At 38.9% G+C, this 20,549-nt stretch overlaps 1 protein-coding gene across 1 annotated transcript in view; it reads left to right on the forward strand.

Moving 5' to 3' along the window:
* The window catches only part of Pdgfc (platelet derived growth factor C), a 145,423-nt gene that overhangs the window by 93,952 nt on the left and 30,922 nt on the right, over nucleotides 1-20,549 (forward strand). The window contains exon 3 of the mRNA XM_075950776.1: nucleotides 11,092-11,272. Within this exon, the coding sequence (XP_075806891.1) occupies nucleotides 11,092-11,272 (181 nt within the window). The remainder of the gene's footprint in view (nucleotides 1-11,091; nucleotides 11,273-20,549) is intronic.

Raw genomic sequence — 20,549 nt, forward strand, 5'->3', positions numbered from 1 at the left:
TTTAGGTGATGCCAGCATGCCACCTGTCACCCTCAGCAGAGTTTGGAAATATTTATCCTGGGAAGTTATTCCTCATAGTGTTTAGAATAACTTGAGGGATGAAATTCTCAGTCTTATTAAAGTATGCTTTCCTTCCAGTCTTAGTAGAGACCCAGTCAATATCCCAGGAAGCAGCTGATTTAGCCCCCACCCAGTTCTCACCAGAAATCCTTCCATTGACTGAAAAAAAGTGTTCTCTTTGTGTGCTCTTTGGAGCTCTCCATCCCAGTCTGGCGGTTTGAACAAGCAAGCTAGTTATGATATCAAAATATTTGTGTACATGGAATGAACCATAATTTATTGCTTCTAAAATTATTTCGTGGGATTGTGGTAGACCTTGTTTTCACTGAGGCATTGGGGATAATCTCAGTGGAAATGAGGCTTTCACTCAATGTTATTAGAGCGATATTTGAAGAGAAAATATTTCTCTAATTTCAGTTTCCCTGCTATTTATCTAGATTAAGAACTTCCAAAAAGTGTCTGTAGTAATTTGAAAACAGGTTGCTGATTGTGGTCATTCTCTGTTAAAATTAGCAAAATTCAGACACTTGTTTTTCTGTCTAAAGAACCATAATGTGAGATGGAATTTCTCTCAAGATGAAAACAAGCATCCAAAAGTATGTGCTAAGCTTCCGTATGACATATGAAGACAGAAAAGGAAGACAGAGAGAAGGAGAAGAGGAGGGAGGGAGACTGGGAAAAGATAACACATAACATGTGGATGCTGAAACTACTACTTTCACATCGTATATCTTTCTGATGCTTTCAAGTTTCTGGGTGCTAGACTAGAGAAACCAAGGCAATATGTTGGGTTTAGTAGGAGGTCATGAAGACATATTGGTCTGCCCTTTAAGGGGATTGTGTGTCTCCAGCACATCTGTGTTTCTCCCCTTTGGTACACGATGGGAGAGTATTTGCTGGGCTGTGCTCTCCTTCCATGCTGTTTTGCCTCAGCAGAGTCTGGATATATGGGCACAATCATTCATCGATAGAAACCTCCAAAGCTGGGGGGCAAAATAGCCCTTCTTTCTTACAACCTGATTGTCTCAGATATTTTGTAATAGTGACAGATAGCTGACTGATAGTATAGAAGTGGAAATAGAAAGACAGTCTGAAGAGATTTGCAGATAATCAGTAAGCTAGCTGCAAAGAAACATCAGACATCAACTTTAACCTTCGTGAATTCCTGCCCTAGGATACGGCTGTTAGCAGGGATGACTCAACATCTCCTTGGTACCACCCACCAAACTGTTACTCAGTTGCTCCATAAGAGGTTCTCGGAAAATATCAGTGTAGAAGACAGAAAGAAATGCAAGACATATTGATGAAAGGGTTATCCTAGGGATCTGAATTTGAAATAAAATAGCTGTGATTGACAGCTGCATCTGTATTTTAAGAAGGTAGCAAGGCCAGTTAAGGCCTGTTGTTAAGAAAGATGAGAACTTGATGATATTGAGGAGGTATGCAGGAGGAGTAGACTTCAGAGTTCCTGTGAGGGTCCATTGGGGTGATCTGTAGTAAGCTGATGAGAACCTCAGATTGTAGGGTTCTAATATATAGAGAGGAGATTAGCAAAATATTTTAAATAAAAACATTTGAAATAATTGCCTTTTGTATGACTGTTTGAAAAGTGTTGGAGATTAGTCAAATGCTTCTTCTTCAAGGAAGAAAGAAAAGAAAGAAAGAAAGAAAGAAAGAAAGAAAGAAAGAAAGAAAGAAAGAGCAAGAAAAATGTTTGGTCTGAGAAAAAGATTAATCAAAAAACAAGATTTCAGTCACTTGTGACTATGTAATTAATGCTTCCTTCCCAGTTGATAAATATACAGAAAGCTAGACCATGGGTTTATAGTACAGCAAATACCATAGCTTGTGTGAAACCAGAGTGGAAAATGTGTCTGCAGAGCTCAGTGCTCATCATGGCTATAACACGCAAGTGAATGGTACTAACATCAGAACAAATTTCAAAGTGTTATATCCAATTCATCACGCTGAACAATGTAGCTACATTTGAGAAAATCAGCTTGCATTCAGAATTGGAGTGAAAGAAAGAGTAAAATATTTAAGAGAAAAATATGAGCTATTTCTATGGCAAAACCATATGTAGAATTTTATTTTTGCCAACTCTCTCTCATGATAATTATCTATAAATCTATTACCATATCATCTATGTATATACTCACCCATCTTCCCATTCAACCGGCACTCACACACCCTGCTGCGCATCAACCAAATATCATGCTACATGTGAGGGGAACATAAATAATCGGATGGCCCTTTGGCCTCCAGAAAGCACTGAATAGCTACGGAAAATAAAAATTAAAATTGAGGTGGGTGTGGTATGCACTATGTTGCAATGAAGTCACTGCCTCTTCTTCTGGGACTCCCAGAAGGCTTTGCCTGAGAAGCTCTGATGTGGCTGCTGAGCTCTGAGGAAGTATGTCAAGTGCTGTGGGAAGATAATCCTGCATCAGAGGACTCCATGCTTAATTTTCAAAATATTGATTTGTGATCTTTGGAAGTTACGACTAGGCGTGTTCTCAGTCTACCCACTGAGATGTACAGCTGCGTAGATTGGAACCCCTGAGTAATAACCCGGTGACATAGGGTAAGTATTTGACCTATGACAGGGCCATTATTGCTGGGATCACTGTCCCAAAAGATGCGGTCATGTTTACCATCTGGTGAAATATGCTGTCTCTCCCAGGTTGAGGCTCATAGTGACTAAAGCCTGAAACAGCCCACAATGACTCAGTTGCCCAGAAGCCCTCAAGGAGACTGGAGGGCTGTCTGCAAAGTTTCGTAGGTTTTCTGACTGAAGTCAGCAGGACAAGAGCGAGCAGAAGTGTGTGCCTTACTCTCGGGTCAAAGGAAGACCTGCAGTTCTCAGACCAGCCTAATTGGGCCTTTTATGCTCACACTGTAGTGGTAAACAACCAAAGGAACAGGAGTCAGGAAGATCATGGCCAAGAATGTCTTCACAATTGTCTTTGATCTCTTCTCTTTTTAAGACCAAAGTATAGTTTTCATATTTTAAGCTCTCGTTTAAATAAAAATACAAACAATTTAACCATTGAAATTAGAGTACATAAATTGTTAGGAATACCCATTTCATTGTCTCCCAGCCTTACCTGTGTGTGTGATAATTAGCGCAGCTTTTCATATTTGTATCTGAAATAACAATTTTCTTCTATACAAATCACTGAAATGTTACTAATGGAAGGCTGTCCTACTGCAAAAGGCTTTGAGACTAATAGTTATGACTTGCTAACATCATATGTATCAGACGAACGAGATTCAGAAGTGAAATGCCTCATTGATTCTTGGTATGTAGAGAGGGAAATTTAGGTCCATGGAATACATAGGAAGATAAAATGTGCAAATATATGGATAGAAGTCATGAGATAATCACAAATTTATTTAAGAACTATCTAGTCTCTTCTACAGAGGAGAAAGATCTGAGTGAATTCAGCTGGAGCAAAAAAGGAAAGTGCAGTGACCTGTGGGAGATGGTTTCAAACTGGGAGGTTTCCTGGCAATGTGGGGACCCATGAAAGGCTGTGGCAGAACCTTTGGTTAACAGCACCTGGAAAGGGTAGCTAAAACAGGAAGAAACAGAGAGTAAAGAGGAAGGAGTGTTTGAAATGGAGCAAGAAGAGAATAAAGTAAAACTTAGCAAATTATCCCTGCCTCGGGTCCTGCCTAGGAGGTGAATTAACCAAGCAGGCTCTAAGCCCGGTGTTTCTCATTTCCATTTTCACTTCGTGGAATAAGAAGTAATCGCCTTAGCAGGACTTAGAGCTCTGATCGCATCAGCTGACTACCTCGCTAGCCCCTTTGAGACAAAGCTTTCTGTTTTGTTTCCTTTCTTTGGAAATGAAAACATTTGATGAAAACACTATCCAATCATTTGTTTCTGTGAGAGACAGAATCCCACTTAGTCCATCAGCCACTTGTCCTAGTAAACAAGCCAAGAGGCAATCCCAGAAAATACACATCATAAAGACAAACAAACAGAAAACCTGTGCACTTCCTAGGAGGTAGGATTACAATATTTTATTTATCTACTTTCTGAGATTCAAACTTTTCACTGAAGAGTATCAGCCATTGTCTAATGTTAAGACTTGTGGCTCCAGAAAGTATGCTGAGTGGGTGCACCCCAATTCTCCTTGGCCAACTTCAATTTCCCTTCAGCTGGTGAAGAAGACCTATCTTTCCATAGCCGAGTTAATTTCATCATGTAAAACTTTCGGTGTTCATGTGTGAGTGCCTGCCTGTATGTATGCACACTATGATTATGCTGTTGCCTGCGGAGCTTTTTGAGAATCTTCCATGTTACCTCCTAAATGAACTTGCTAGTTTCCCTACCTATCAGTGCTGGATAAATTTTCATATTGTACTCAAGATTATATCCAGGTACTTTGGTATAAATTCAGTATTTTATTTAGAGTCAGTAATGTCCTCCCAGCTTATAATTGCATATGGAGCTTTGGGGCCTGTTATTCCATACTTTTCAAGTCTTTCATCAGAGGTTCTACGCCAGATTAAAGCAATTATCGTCTTACAGATCTAGGATTTACTGGGTTAGGGAGATGGTCAGTGTGTGAAATAGTTTCAGCACAAGCATAACGATTCCAGTTCACATATCCCAGATTTCACATAGAAAGCCAGGTATCCCCAGTGCGGGGAGGCACAATCAGCAGGATCCCTGAAGCTTGTCACCAGGCAGTCCAAGTTCGAGGGTAAGCTCCAGTAGGGTTACACCTGCACATGCAAGCTGCACTCCCCCATGCCTACCCCCCAGGAAAGCAAAAGAAAGTATTCATTTAACAGTTTATTGTTAAATACCGTGTACAGGTACTTTCTCTCATTTAATCCTCTTAAAACCTTTTCTGAGTTAATGAGTAATATCTTTGTTTTGTTTTGTTTTTGTTTTTGTTTTTTTGTTTTGTTTTGTTTTGTCTCATTTTACTTTTGGTTTTTCAAGTCAGGGTTTTGCTGTAGTTTTAGAGTCTGTCCTGGAACTAGCTCTTGTAGACCAGGCTGGCCTCGAACTCACAGAGATCTGCTTGCCTCTGCCTCCCGAGTACTGGGATTAAAGACGTGTGCTACCACCACCTGGCTTAATATCTTTGTTTTGTAAAAGAGCCTCTGGAGTGTCCCAAACCTACTTGTAGAGAATTAGTTATAGACAGTGGCTTTAAGGTACAATGATTCTTCACTGTGTTCTGCTTTACCAGAGACAGTGTGGTTCTCTAAAGCATGGGCTCTTGAAGCCGAAGGCCAGGCTTCTGCCCCTGCCTTTCTCAGTGTGGCCTGCATGACTTTGATTTATCTCATGTCCTGTTTGTACCCCGTGCTGTGGCATAATTGGAGTAGCCAGATGAGTTTTGATTGGCGATGGAGCTGATATTTGTGAAGCACTGGTTGCTTGTATATCCTCACCATGTTTGCTGTGTTAGGGTAATTATTATTTTACACCAACACGTTACAAATCTTATCAAGATTTTGATTTAAAAAATAGGTCCGTGACTTTTTTGTTATTCAGTAATACATTTTCTCAGACAGTTGATGTCCATTCATTCCTGGCTAATGCATTACTTTGTGTTTGACCATCTCCAGTGCATTTTTCCCCAAGAAGTTTCCAAGTCATGAACAAAATGTATTGATCTTTGTATAGCAGCCCTATCTGCAGTCCATTTACTGAATTATCTTATTCGTTCTCGATCCTTTTTAAAAGCTCAAAATTTAAAGTAAATTGGATTCCTGTCTTCCCTAACCCAGAGGAGCTCCTGTTAGATCTTCCCCAATATAAGTGATGTAGAACGGTTACCTCCACAGCTCACCTCAATCCTGCTGCCCCGCACCTGGGCTCTTCAGACTCCACTAACCCTCTCAAAACCTATCAGCTGGGAGTAGGGAAGGTTCTCCTGGTAAAACGCTTGAACGCAATGGTGAGGATCTGCTCAGTTACCAGAACTGATGTGAAAACTTCAAGTCTGACATATCCTTGTAATATTGGGGAAGGGAGTAACAGGCTACTCATGGTCTTGCTGGACAGAACTTCTACCAAAAACAGCAAACACTTGCTTCAGCAGGAGACCTTGACACAACAGCTAAGGTGTAGAAGCCATTGAGGAAGACATCATGATATCAACCTCTATCCTCCTTAGTTGAGCTCCAGGACAGTGAGACCCCATTACAAAGGAGGTGGGCAGGATTCCTGGGGATCTCGCTGAAGTTTTCCGCCGGCCTCATACATGTGTGCAACACACAAATGTGTACACACCCACATGCAAATCTATAAGCAACCAAGGACTTTTATTTTCTTTGCTATTATCACAACATTTTTGCTTCTTCTATTTCAAACTTGTCTGTAACCTCTTCTCTGAATCCCCAGAAGAGTAACGAGAGCACCTCAGTGTGCTCTGCTGTGGGGATTGAGCTCGCTTCATGGCATGTGATGTATGCAGTTTCTGTTAGGAAATTTTCACCCAGATTTGAAAGTTTTCTGCTATTATTTTTAATAAACAGTTAAGTGAGCCATATTGGTGACTTCCTTACTACTTTTTTTTTTTTTTTGGTTTTTCAAGACAGGGTTTCTCTGTGGTTTTGGAGCCTGTCCTAGAACTAGCTCTTGTAGACCAGGCTACTATGATAATATTCGTGTTACTTTTAGAAACATTTTTGTGGAGCATTTTTATTTCATTTTTATTTATGGATAAAGCTCATAGTAGGCCAATTATTCTAATCATGTAATTTACTGATGATTGATAGACAAGGAATTTTTTGCAATTGCCTATGTGAGTGAAATTGGCCATACTTCTGAATGCTAACAATTACTATTACCATTTCATAGAATTAAATACAAAGTTTAGGTTAGGGTTTTTTGCTATTAATTGAGAAAATTACCATTTCTAATGTCTTGAAATTATTTATAAGAAATTGGGATTATATATTTGTTTAAATTTAAAAGAGGTCTCATAAAACCCTATTTTATTTCATCTTTTCTACTGATAAATCTTGACTAATTTTTAAATTTCTCTGAGTTGTTATTTACTTTAACTATGTCTTTACTAAGTTGATCATATTTTAGTCATCAATTTCATAAAATTTTTCAAATATATTTAATGAACAATTGCATTAAACTCTAAATTTTAAGTACATTCCTAATTGTAATTATATCTTCTACCTAGTTAGTGGCTGTGTTTATTGTCATTTTTTATTATTCTCTTTTTTTCTGCCAATTTTTGATTTAATTATGAATATTAATTTCCTGTTTGATTATACCTCTTAACAGATTTTGTTACCAGTATATTGCTTTTTGACTTTTTCTCTTATTCTTAATTATTTTTAGTTTTATAGATAAAATTGGTGACTTATACAATTACATTGTTTTTATTTTATTTAGTAATAAGATTAATTTAAAATCACACTATGGCAATTTGAACCACTTCTCATAGGGTGAGCTCTCTTGTTCTCGTGAGAATCTCCCCGTCATTCATTGCTAGTCCTGGAAAGTGTGATTATGTGTTTTCCTTCGACAGTCTACATTGTTCCAAATTCTCTGCAAAGAATTCAGAGTTGCTGATAACAAACTTTATAAAGTTAGCTGTAATAAATATCTAAACTGGCAAGGTGCATGTTCAGCTGCATTTATTATAGCTCTGTTTTCCAGCCCTTAAACAAGACTTCATGTTCAGATTTTGTGTAGAAACCTACAATTTCTCCGTCGTCAAGAGTCTAAATAAAATAAATTTAATTATAGAGATATATTTTAAATACAGTGAGTAGTATCTTAGTTTCTTCTCCTCTTTCTCTTCCTCCTCTTCCTCATCTTCCTCCTCCTCCTCTTCCTCCTCTTCCTCTTCCTCCTCTTCCTCATCTTCCTCCTCCTCCTCTTCCTCATCTTCCTCCTCCTCCTCTCCCTCTCCCTCCTCTTCCTCCTCCTCTTCTTCCTCCTCTTCTTCCTCCTCCTCTCTTTCTTCTCCTCCTTTGCCTCCTCCTCTTCTTCCTCCTCCTCTTCCTCCTCCTCTACCCCTTCCTTCTCCTCCTTCTTCTGTTTTTTTCTTTAATTTTTTTGTTGTTGATTTTATCAATACAGGGTTTCTCTGTGTGATCACCATGAAACTCTCTCCATAGACCAGGCTGGTCATGAACTCACAGACTGGTCAAGAAGCTGCTTATGCTTCTTGAGAGCTGGGATTAAAAGCATGCACCACCATCACCCCCACAGGTCTTATTTTTTAAAACAGAGATTCTCAGTCTTTCTAATGCTCCAACCCTTTAATACAGGTCCTCATGGTTTGGTGACCCTAGCCATAAAATAATGTTTATTGCTACCTCATAATGATAAATTTGCTATTTTTTTATGAAATGTAATGGAGATATGTGTTCCCCTATTGTGGAAATGATTATTTGATCTCCAAATGGTTGCGACTCACAGACTGAAAAGAGCTGTTCTAAGACCTTGGAGTGTGGGATTGGGCTTCTGAAACTGAAGCTGTAACTTTACCATTAGTTACATCATAAGCTTAGTCAAATTACTTAACTTCTCTATATTTAATGACTCTAAAACTATGCGTAATCAGAACCTTTCCAGCTCGGTTTGCTAAGAGGATGTTGTGAGTTAGTGTTCAGAAGCACCTAAAAAAAAGTGCCTGACACATTGTAATCATCTAGTAAGTCTGATAATTACTTCAAAGCAGTTTCAGTATTAATTAGAGTCTAGAAGAATATCTGGGGTTTGAATAGGAATCCGAAGATTCTGTTAGTGTTTGGGAAGCAAGAGTGTAAGCCGATAAGCTCTGTGCAGTAATTGCCGTCTTATTATTTTTATTGCCTATCCCAACCTGCTCCTGATCCAGCTGACACTTGCAGAACCAGGATTTCTATAATCCACACTCACTTGGCGCCGTTTCTCACCACTGTCGGGCTCGATAATTCACCGGGCAGGTTTAATTGACAGGGCTTTAGTCGGTGTGAACTAGAGGCAGCCTGTTCTGCAGGCTTGGTTTATTTTTGTTGAAAGAAGCTGGGTGTCTGACAATGATGTTTACCGGTGAATTTATTTCTCTGGTGTACTCCTTACATTCTTTGGAGGAAGCAAAGAGCTCCCAACACCCTTACAGATGCTACATTCCCACAGGAGAACAAAAATTTTGTCTACGACATCAGACTTGTTTGTTAAACATAAAAGGGCATAAATCCTCCCTGGGTCTCAGGAGAAAGGCAGAGAGAGGGAGTGGTCATTGCAGCCACTTCGCCCCGCGTGTCCCTCATCATGTTGCCCTGAGAATGGGATGTTTGATTGGCTCGTAAAGTAGGCTTCGTAAATCCTTTAAATTGTGCCACGGGCAATTGTTCACCTTGAAAATTAATACTTGGAAGTGTATTGTAAGGATTACTGTGTCCCCAATATGGTCACCTGAGTATATAGAAATGGCTTGCTTTAAATTTTCCATTCCTTTCACTATGACCTATGTCTTAGGGTTTCTATTCCTGTGATGAAACACCATGACCAAAAAGCAAGTTTGGGAGGAAAGGGTTTATTAGGCTTATAGTTCAGTATTGTGGCTCATCCCTGAAAGAAATCAGGACAGGAACACAAACAAGGCAGATCCTGGAAGCAGGAGCTGATGCAGAGGCCATGGAGGTGAGCTGCTTACTGGCTTGCTTCCCATGGCTTGCTCAGTCCATCTTCTTATAGAACCCAGAACCAGCAGTCCAGGAATGGCACCACCCACCACAGGCTGGGCCCTCCCACACTGATCACTAAATGAGAAAATGCCTGACACCTGGATCTCATGAAGCATCTCCTAAACTGAGTCTCCTATCGCTGATGAATCTATCTTGTAACAAGTTGACATACGAAATGAGACAGCACGACCTACATACATGTTTTTTTCTCGTTTGTTTCCCTCTTTTCCTTCATCATATTTTGACCTATGTTAATAAACACTAGCCAAACTGCTTCTCTTATCAATCCATGTTCTTTCGAAGGCAGCTGGTCAGGGTAAACAAAGTAAGAAAATCATTAGAGAAAATAACTGGAATTAAATGTGTTATGCTTTTTCATTTAAAAAATGTCTTAGTTCCTAAGATTATGGGAGAAAATAAAGCTAAAGAATGTGTATACATTACTTAAGGGGAAGATTCATAACTATTGTTGACCAATATGTTGTATTTTTATTAACTTTTTCCTTTAAAGCAGATACTGTATGAAATGTTGATTTTGATTCTATCTAGTGTATTTATAGTACATTGTATTTTAAAATCTATCAATCATTTTTCAAACATGTCAGACTTTTATCTCATTAAAAGTTTTGTAACTTTCTCTTTATTATCTTATAACTCAACCAGGGAAGTCATTATTTATTTATATGTGCAATTATTTAAAAACTGCTCTGTATGCTAGGGAAAGCGTGGGATGTATTCCTCAATCAGTAGAGCATTTTCTTAGCAAGTCTTAGATGTAATGGCAAGAAGCAAAAGAGAAAGCTAAAATAATAGCAAAGTGATTTTATAAGAGCATAAATGTGTGCTAGTGCCTAAGTGTTATCAACTACCCTAAAAATAAAAATAGCTAGTCAGTAGTTTGCTTCTTCTTGATAAGTATTAACAGAATTCCCAGAATTTGCTTGGTGCTAAGCTTTTCTTAATTAATAACTGTTGGTAATGTTCTAAGCAAAACACATCTTCCCCAGCTAGGAAAAATGAACAGTAATGATGGAAATTAAGATGGAAACTAGAATAATTCTTAATCCTTAGATTGAATGTCATATAATTTTTCTCTGTGCAAAATATTTAAGTTTTAAACATCTGACCAACCTTGGGTTTGTTAATAGCAAATTTGAAGGCTTTAGAAAAAAGTCTCATGTTTTCCCAGCTGGGTCTTCACGCCTTGTTCTCTGTAACTTTTGCATCCAATGAGCTCTCCACTCAAGCACACTTGGGAGCAACTCACTTGTCTGCTTCTTAGATGTTCTTTGCACATACAAAATTTCCATTGCCTAGTTAAGCAGTGATGTCTCTGGCCCCTTTGCTTCCTCACAGGTATGATTTTGTAGAAATTGAGGAGCCCAGTGATGGAAGTATTTTAGGATGCTGGTGTGGTTCTGGGACTGTGCCAGGAAAGCAGACTTCTAAAGGAAATCAAATCCGGATAAGATTCGTATCCGATGAGTACTTTCCTTCCGAACCCGGATTCTGCATCCACTACAGCATCGTCACTCCAGTAAGTACAACTTTGAGATCATCCTTACTTGATGAGTCAGCTATTTTTAAATTTGAATTCCTCTTTATAAAGATAAGAATGAGAACACCAAACATCAGAAACCATTCTCTAGCTTGGATTATTTTTACCCCAAAAGTCTCTTTTTAATCGTCACAATCAACTTAAGCGTTTTCTCTGCAGATGATTAGAAATACTAAGTGCCTTACCAATGTGGTGAAATAAAATATGAAATTTTTATTGTTATAGGAAGATCACAGACTAGGGAGTTGGCTCAGTTGAAAAAGTGTATACCCCGAATAAATGAGCCTCTGACTTCAATCCCCAGAATTCACTTTTAAAAAGCCAAGCATGGCTGCCTATAATCAGCCCTGGGGAAGCAGAGAAAGACATATGCCTGGCATTCTCTGGTCACCAGACTAGCCTAGGTAGTGAGATCCTGCCCAGTGAGAGATCCTGCCTCAAAAATTTCAGGTCCCGTCTTTTCACTTCGATTCATTATTTGAAATTTTCAAGTGACTTGTCCACACTGCAACCGAGAGACTAGGTCAAGTTTGCGTCAATATTTCCATCATGAAATTCATATTCAATGCATTTTTAAATGGCATTGAGTCTGATAACTTATGTGTGCAGCGTTTGTATTCTGTCTTCAGTTCCTCTAGCATCTCTCACCCAGGAAGCCCTCCTCTGGACACTAAACTGACCTGACCGGGCTGTAGGAGGTGGGACGATGTGAGAAGATGAAGATGTTATAGTTACTTTGAACGTCTTTAGGGAAACAGCAGACTATGTGCTGAAAGGAACAAGAGAATGGAAAGCTCTGGTCCTACATTTCCTAAGAAGTGTGATTTGGTGATTTAGAAAATTGCTTTTATTTTTTTCTCCAAATTTCAAAAACTTTGACTCATTTGTGTTTGCATTTACTTCGATAGTTGATTTGCCACTCTTTGCCCGACCCCTTCGAGTTCATGTACCCCTCACTCCTTACTTACAAACACATCCATCCCACTCCCCATAACCGTCTGCAGAAGAGTGGGATTTGATGAATGGAAATGTGACAGGTGATTATGCTTTTAAGCCTGGCCGAATGTTTTGAATTATCGCCCACACATGCCCTAACACTGGCCAGGCAAGGCCTCATCAGTCTTAGCTGTGAGTCCGATAAATGAAAGCCTAAAGGAAGAAAACCTACTTCTTGGAGAGCCGACTTAAATAAAGGGCCTTGTGGTATTTGCTCAGGGGCAATTGTCCCTGCATTATCCTTCATGCGTTTCTTTCCTCATGTCATGGGTGAACTTTCTTATTGACATCCCCACTTCCCTATAGGCAATGAGCAGACTGACTGCAAAGTCAGAGCTGCCAAGCAGGACCTGCTGCTGTACTGAGGACCACAGTGGCTTCCTAGTTTTGTAATGATACACATAGCATGTTCCAAAAGCCTCGGTAGACCGTTAGCTTCCTGTACTGAGGTTTGCTAAACAGGACTAACTTGACACCAGTCCCGCTACAGCTGCTCATGAAGATTTTCTGAAAATTTAGCATTCTCCCCCAGACTGGTCGCAGACCTAAGTGGGGTATCCCAGTGTCTCAGCGGCTGTGTGTTGCCTTTGCTGCCCCTGAAAGACAGAGAAGAACATTGGAGAACCTGAGTTAGAGGAAAGATGTCACGTGCTCTCCAGATGCTCATGTGTTAGTGGCACCAGGGCTACAGCTGGACTGTGGTGTAATTGTTGTCTGTGTTCCCTTGTTCTGGTAAGGAAAGGCCTGAGTGGGCGCAGTGAATGATGTATCCACTACAGTCCATGACCTTAGGATACACTTTCCATTTTAAACCCTTCTATTATTTATGGAAATATCCATATCACCAGCTTTACCTGCTTTTGATTACCTAAACTGATATAAATGTATGGTTGATATAAATTGAGATGATTATTTTACATTGACCTGACACAGAAAACCTAAGTGAGTGAAAGTTTTAGAAATCGCAAATTGCAGGATAAAATGTACTTTAAAGCGAGTTATATTTTAGGAGTGAGGAGCTCTCTCTGTAGTTTTATTTGTGAAAAGAAATGGAATTCTGCTTCCAGTCTGCCACGAACCCTCTGATTATCATGTCATAGAAGAAAAGCATATGAACATCGATTTTCTCATAAGCACTATTTTGGCCACACATGCCCATTAAGTAATTATGTCTACTGTTGTAAAATGATTTACTGGGGGACTATTTCAAGATTTATAAATATAGTTTTCTTTATATTGTTGAAGTGTTAGAATAAATTGTTTTTGGATTCCCAAATAACTTGGAATAAGACAAATTAAATGTGCCTCCCTATTTTTCTAGCTTAAGTTGGAGTCGTTGGTTAGGCTTAGTTTTGAAACTACCACTAAGAGATGATGACAGTGTGTCAGAATGAGATATGTCTTAAAAAATACTACACAGGTTTAAATTTTTAACTTTTATGCTATTTCAGATAAAATAGTATGGAAATATGATTCCCTAGTGATGCATCATTATGAAATAATGAAAGATAGATCTGTGTAAATTTTATAGTAAATGATAAATTTTATGATGGTTCACCAGAAGTTAATAACGACATTGGTATTTTTCTCCTTTATGATGAGAGAGCAGAGAGAGCAGGAAGGGGAGAGTGCTCTCACACATACCCCGGTAGATTAATAGTGAGGGATTGTTTAAGAAAAAAATGAAAACATTGGGACCTTGTTTCCTTTCGGAGGCCACACACAGTGAAAACCCGAACATACTTCAGATCTCTGAGAAAGAAAAGTTCTTGTTTAATGTTGGAGTAGTTTGTGTCGGGTTATGTATGCTCTACTCTGTAGTCCGGCATCAACACCATCCTTTAAAATGTAAGAAACAGACAAAGGCTAAACAGAACAACTTTCTACTCCGTATCCAAATATCCGATGAAAAGCCTATTTCTCATTTTTGTTAGGAGACTGTTTCAAAGGAAACATATCTGAATTTTTAAGTAAAACTGTGCAAATTTGGGTCTGAATAATTTCAGGAGTTTTATTTTTGTTAATGTGTAGAGCATTTTTTACTTAACGTGTGATACTGTGAGTAAAAGATTATTTTTTAATGTCTATGAAATATGAGGACTTTATTTTTCTTCTTCAAACAGGATGGAAATTTTGAATAACTGTTACACTATTAGAAATTTTTTAAAATAATTTTATTGAATCCCACTTTTAACCGTTTCGAAGTTCCTAAGAAGTAATAAGATAATATTTCTAGCAATTTACTTACTCTGTTTTACCATTTTATGTGTATTGGTCTATATGAAGAGGACAAGATGCTGTAGCTACCATAGCATTCGACTCCCGTGTGTTGCCACCATTTTATTTACTTCTGAGGCACGTGGATGACAGGGAGAGAAGGGACCACATCACTTGCATCCACTCCAGACCATCTACCCTTATGATCCTACCAAATGTGGTCTACTTTCTAAAGATGTTTCACTTCTTTCCAACTGTATGTGTTCAGTGACACCTGCCTGGATACAGAAGTTTCTGTTACTTCTGTTACTTTATATACTTTGTTATATAAAGAGAAAACAAACTGGTGCAGCTCCTGATAAATTAAAAGAGCAAGACCCTGCCATGCTGGCCAGGGGAGCGCAGCCCCAGCTCTGTGCTGTCCCGGCAGCAGAACCCAGTTGTGGTTTTCACAGGGCCTTTGTCAAGGACTGGTCTTGAGTTAAATCACTTCGTAGCCATTGTGGTAGTTTCTTCTGCGGGGAGGGGTTAGAAGGACACTGGGTGCCTGAGGTGCCATTGAGGAATGCATGACTGATTGCCAAGACAGTTATTAATTATGCAGACAGAGAACAAAGGCGTTCCGTGGGTACTGGCGTTGGGGATAGAAACGAGGGGGGCTGTTGCCTCTTCCTTCTCGCTCTGCCAGTAGATATTAATGTCAGTCTTCTGGAGAGAGAAGTTTCTAGCCTGAGGACAAAATCCATCGTTTTGATCAGGTGAAGAAATAGTCTAGCTAACTCTCAAGCAAACCTTCAAACCTTCATATTCAGGTTTCACTTTTTTTTTTTTTTACTTAGAATAAAAACAGCTTGCTCCTGGAGTGGGGCCTACACAGCAGATGCTATGGGCACTCCTCGGTGGCAACATATGTCAGTTCTCTCCAAAATGTTGAATCTCAACAATTAACTGCCTCACATTTCCACGTTGCTCTATTAAACTAGAACTTGTTTTCAAAACAAATTCTTATTCACATACACAAAGAGCAAATAAATGGTGTCGATCTGAAAGGTGTTGGTAGGTTTGAGAACTCAGAGGGCATTGCAAGCAATGGAGATCTGCCGTCCTCAGAAACACGTCTCAAATGATGAGATTCTTATTAAAATAGAAGAAATTTTTGTGTATTTAGGAAAGAAGTTAGGAGAGGTCAATATTTTACTGAACTAAGGATATGTCACAATGGGTACAGAGACTGAACTTGGCTAAATGTGGTTTACTCTATTATCAGTCTGACTTCTACCCACGGGCAGTGTTCTCCTTCACAAGACCCAATCCTTCTTTTCTTCGGTTCCCCCTGACACTTTTGTTGCCATTATTTTCATGCCTTCCAAGAAGGTGCTTCATATGTATTGCCCGAGAAAATAGCCAGAACTCCCCGTAGGAAATGTGGAAGGCAGACAGAAGTTTGAATGGAGCTGAAAGTAAAAGTCACGGACAATTGGAAATGAGCTTTTAAAATCAGTATTATATACCTAAGACCACAAAGATTTAGTGCGGAGCTAGTTCAGGAGCCAGACCTGATAGCAGATAATGGGAGTAGAGTCATAAATTAAGTAGTTTGCATTGAAATCCCACTGTGTTATCATTTGAATTTTTTCTGTGTATGTCTTGCAGGCACACATGCACACTAATATACATACGCATGCATACATGTGCACTCATGTGCATGCATGTGTGTGTGTGTGTGTGTGTGTGTGTGTGTGTGTGTAAAAGCACATGCATGAGCCCTGCATGCCCCACCTGAAAAGACCAAAGTGCAAACTCAGGAATGACACCCCCTTTTCCCGGAGGTGGTCTCTCATAAACCTGGAACTTGCCAGGCAGGCCAGGCTGGCCAGCTGGGAGCAGCAGTTACTCTCCTCTGCGCTTCTCCAGGGGTAATCATCCAGGTACACTACAGTGCCTGGGAGAATACTGTGTTTTCTTGTTATTGATGATGGTGATTCTGGGAATAGAATCCAGGTAAACCCTTCCTCCGTAGCTCTCCAAGCCTCACATGAATTATTTGAATGGAGGTTGTTGAATAAATTATTTTGAGAAAATTTGAATATGTAGGCTAAATTTCCCCAAATCTAGTACTTTGCTTCTATCTTGCTATAAAGAAAAAATATGTATCTATATATGTATATAATTTGTCATATGAGTGATTAGGAACACTTTTAAGAAATACAGGGATTGTTGAAAGGAAAAGAATGTTGTAATTCTTAGAGAAAAACTAAACAGTCACACAAAACCTTGAAGAGTGATTCAACATGAATTTAGTATCTATTATGATAGAAAGAACTCTGGAAAGTTTATTGAATATGCCTGTGGTCACTTGTCAGAGATTCTCTTTTGTTCTGGGGTGGTACCAGTTGTTTCTCCATCAGGCTTGCTTAGACATAATGACGCAAGAAGTTCTTCATGGCATTGATCTGTTGACGTTGCCTTGGAGGGAAGATGGGGTGATGGCTGTAAAATATAAATTGAACAGGAGTTTTATTACAACACTGGAGAGATGTATCTAGAGTTAGACAAACAAGCTTATTTTGTGACTTGGCTGAGAGTCTGTAAGCATATTTAAATGGCTAATGTGTCGTGCATTCCCTCTTTTCTATTCAGAGTTGGTGGTAGGAATTTCTTATATAAGTTCTGTTACATGATGTGTTTCATATCATAGCTCTTGCCTGTATGCTCCAACTTTCCTAAGATGCCTATTGAAGACTATCAATTTGTCAAGTGTCAGTAGCTGTTAGTCATTGTGCTGTGATGGATTATCGTCTGTTTTTGTTCTTGCCCAACACTCGTCTTATCTGGTTCTTCACAGATGTTGTAATTCCAGCACACAGCATGGTTCTAGACCAAATACTCTCTTGTTCCACTGTGTGAAAAGACACGTTGATAAAATAAAAGAAATACTTTTTTTCTTCATACTTTTTAAATTACATTTAATTTAATTGTTGAAAGGAAAAGAATGTTAGAATTCTTAGAGAAAAACTAAACAGTCACACAAAACCTTGAAGAATGATTCCCTGTGAATTTGGAATCAAATATGATAGAAACAACTCTGAAATACTTATTGAATATGCGTATGGTCTTTATATTTTATGCTTCTTTTTTATTGTTTGAAAGCTTATACACAGCTAAGGTATTTACATCATTTCCAGTCCTCCCCTCCCTTATTCCCCTCTATGTCCTTTCAATTCACTCCACCCCCTCTTTTTCAATTATTGCATGCACACAACACACACACTCACACACACACACACACACACACACACACACACACACACACACACACACACACTCACACTACCTACTGAGCCCATTTAGTGTTTCTTGTATAGACAGGTGATTAGGCCTGACCTCTCGGGAGCAGATAACCTATCAAGGGCTTTATCCCCAAGGAAAATTGCTCATCCCCCTGTCAGCCATCGTTGCTTGTCCTCTTTATCTTTCTTTTAGGTAATTTGATTAAGAGCTTGCACATTTTGATGATCATTTAAAAGGAGCAAACTATGTTTCATTGATTCCTGGTGGAATTTTTTTTCATTGTTTTATGTCCTTATTTTTGCCCTTATTATTTTTCACATGCATTAATAGTGGTTTTGATTTCTTCTGTTATTTTCCAAATTCTTGAGGTAAATCGATCAGTCATTTATCTGTGCTCTTTTTGATGTAAGTAACACGAGCTACAAATTTCCCTCTTCTCACTGCTTTCATTATATCTCAGTTGTCTTTTATTTCATTTAATTTCAAGATGTTTTTATTTCTCCAATCACCCTTTCATCATTCAACAGTGCCTTGTTCATGCTCAATGAATTTGTGCAATCTGTAGTTTCTTCGGGTATTTATCTCACTTTATTTCAGTATATCCTAATGCACAGGAACATTTGTACACTGTCATGTTTGGCTGGAATGTTTGATAAATATCTATTAGGTTCCTTTAGTCTACAATGTCAATTTTAGCTCGAAGATTTATATGCCTTTTACTCTAAGCTAGTATCTATCCTTTAAGGTAAGATTGGGTTTTTTTTTTTCTTTCTCTAAAAGAGGAATCTTTTCTTTTTATTTTTTTAAAATTTAATTTATTTTTGAAAAAGAAAACAAACTATGTTTTTTTTTTCATTTTATAATACCAGGTCCCTCTCCCTTTCCTCCTCCTATTTCCTCCACCTATCTTCCCACCCAACCTCCTGTAAGTTCCTGAGAGAAGATAAGGCACATTGCTTTGGGGAAGTCCAAGGCCCTCCCAATTATATGTAGGCTGACCAAGGTATCCATCCAAAGAGAATAGGTTCCCTAAAAGCCAGTACAAGCAGTAAGGATAAATCCTGGTGCCACTGCCTGTGGCCCCGCAGCCTGCCCAGCCGTACTACCGTCACCCACATTCAGAGGGTCTTGTTTGGCCCTATGCTGGTTCCTTCCCTGTCTGGTTGGAATTAGCTAGTAAACTCCCATTGGCTCAGGTAGACTGTTTCAGTGGGTGTACCCACTATGGTCTTGACCTCTTTGCTGTATTCTCACTTCTTCCACTCTTCAATTGGACTTTGGGAGCTCAGCCTCTAATTTTCTGATTCAACCGATAAGCCTGTGTCTTTTGATTGAGAGACTGAAACTACTGAATTTCAAAATTATTATGGAAAGACTAATGGCTCAATTGCTGTCACATTGTTAATTTGATGCTTTTTGTTTCCTTTCATCTGCTTCACGTAACTCCTATCCTAGGGTCATTTATTTTCCCTCATGGTGTCTTAACTTGTTCTCTCATCAAAAGTATTCCTTCTGGTGGTCTTTTTAGAGATAGTCTGGTGATTATAAACTTCTTTAGCCTGTTGCTATCATGGGAATTTTTTCTTTTTCATTTATAACAAATAGTTTTGTCAGGTCAGTAGTATGGTTGGTGTCTTTCAGAACTTGAATTAATCACATGGATCCAACTTCTAATGAGCTGTTATTCTGATAGATTTGCCCTTATGTGTGTCATCCGCCTCTAGTGCCTGACTTGGCATCTCTTTCCCTAGATTTGGGAAGTTTTCCTCTATAATTTTATTCCAGTTGTCTTCTATGCCTTTGACCTGGAATGTTTTTCATCTATTCCCATAACTCATAGATTTTGTTTATTAACAATATCCTAGTGTTTCTCAATAATGGGTATTAACCTTTATCAGTTTATGTAATTGATTGAGTTCCTTTATTTCATCTTCAGATCCCATTGTTCTGTCTTTTGTGTGATTCATTGTGTTGTTAAGGCTTTCTATTGAGGGTTTTTTTTTCTAGATTTATTAAACATTTCATTTTTAAACTCATCTTAATTTAAATTTTCTTTAGTATTTGTTTTTTATTAAATTCAGCTTTTATATGCAGGGTTATTTCATTCATTCTGGCTCCTTGAGCCTCCATATTCATACCCAGCAAAAGGTGAGTTTGTTAACCACACATCCCACAGACCCACGATGCAGGATACTCATTCTGCAGCACCACAATGCAGGACAATCAGACGCAATAAGAAGCCAAGTCAAAGCAGGCACTCAGTTTATCACTGTGAGCATCAGCTTATATAGCTTAAGTGACATGGTGTGATGTGGGGGTACCACCATTCAATGAGAGGCCGCCAAGCCCTCCCTCTGGCTGGAGGGCAGTCTACCTGGATTTTGCTGTCTCATCCTCACTTAAACATGAGCCAGGCTTTTCTCTGGCATACAGGCCTCAAGATACAAGCCCTGAGATAATTTTGGCCCAACACATTCAGTTATTTGTTTGTGTTTCCGCAGACTTTTAAGCATGTCCATCCATAACCAGTGACAAGAATTTTCCTCCAGTGTATTTCTTTTGAGTTCATAGGGAGGGTTTGGTAGGAATGGAGAGGGAAAAACTTGTGTTTTGACTGGGTGACAAAAATTGAGGTACTTGTGTATAGATGTAGGTGGTCATTATGTCTCTTCAGGAGTTATATGTTCCTCTTCAGTGGAATACCTCTTAACCAGGGATTTTGACTTTGTGTCATCAAAAGTTCAAGTGTGGA

The sequence above is a fragment of the Microtus pennsylvanicus genome, chromosome 16, assembly GCF_037038515.1.
Source record: "Microtus pennsylvanicus isolate mMicPen1 chromosome 16, mMicPen1.hap1, whole genome shotgun sequence".
Taxonomy (NCBI): Eukaryota; Metazoa; Chordata; class Mammalia; order Rodentia; family Cricetidae; genus Microtus; species Microtus pennsylvanicus.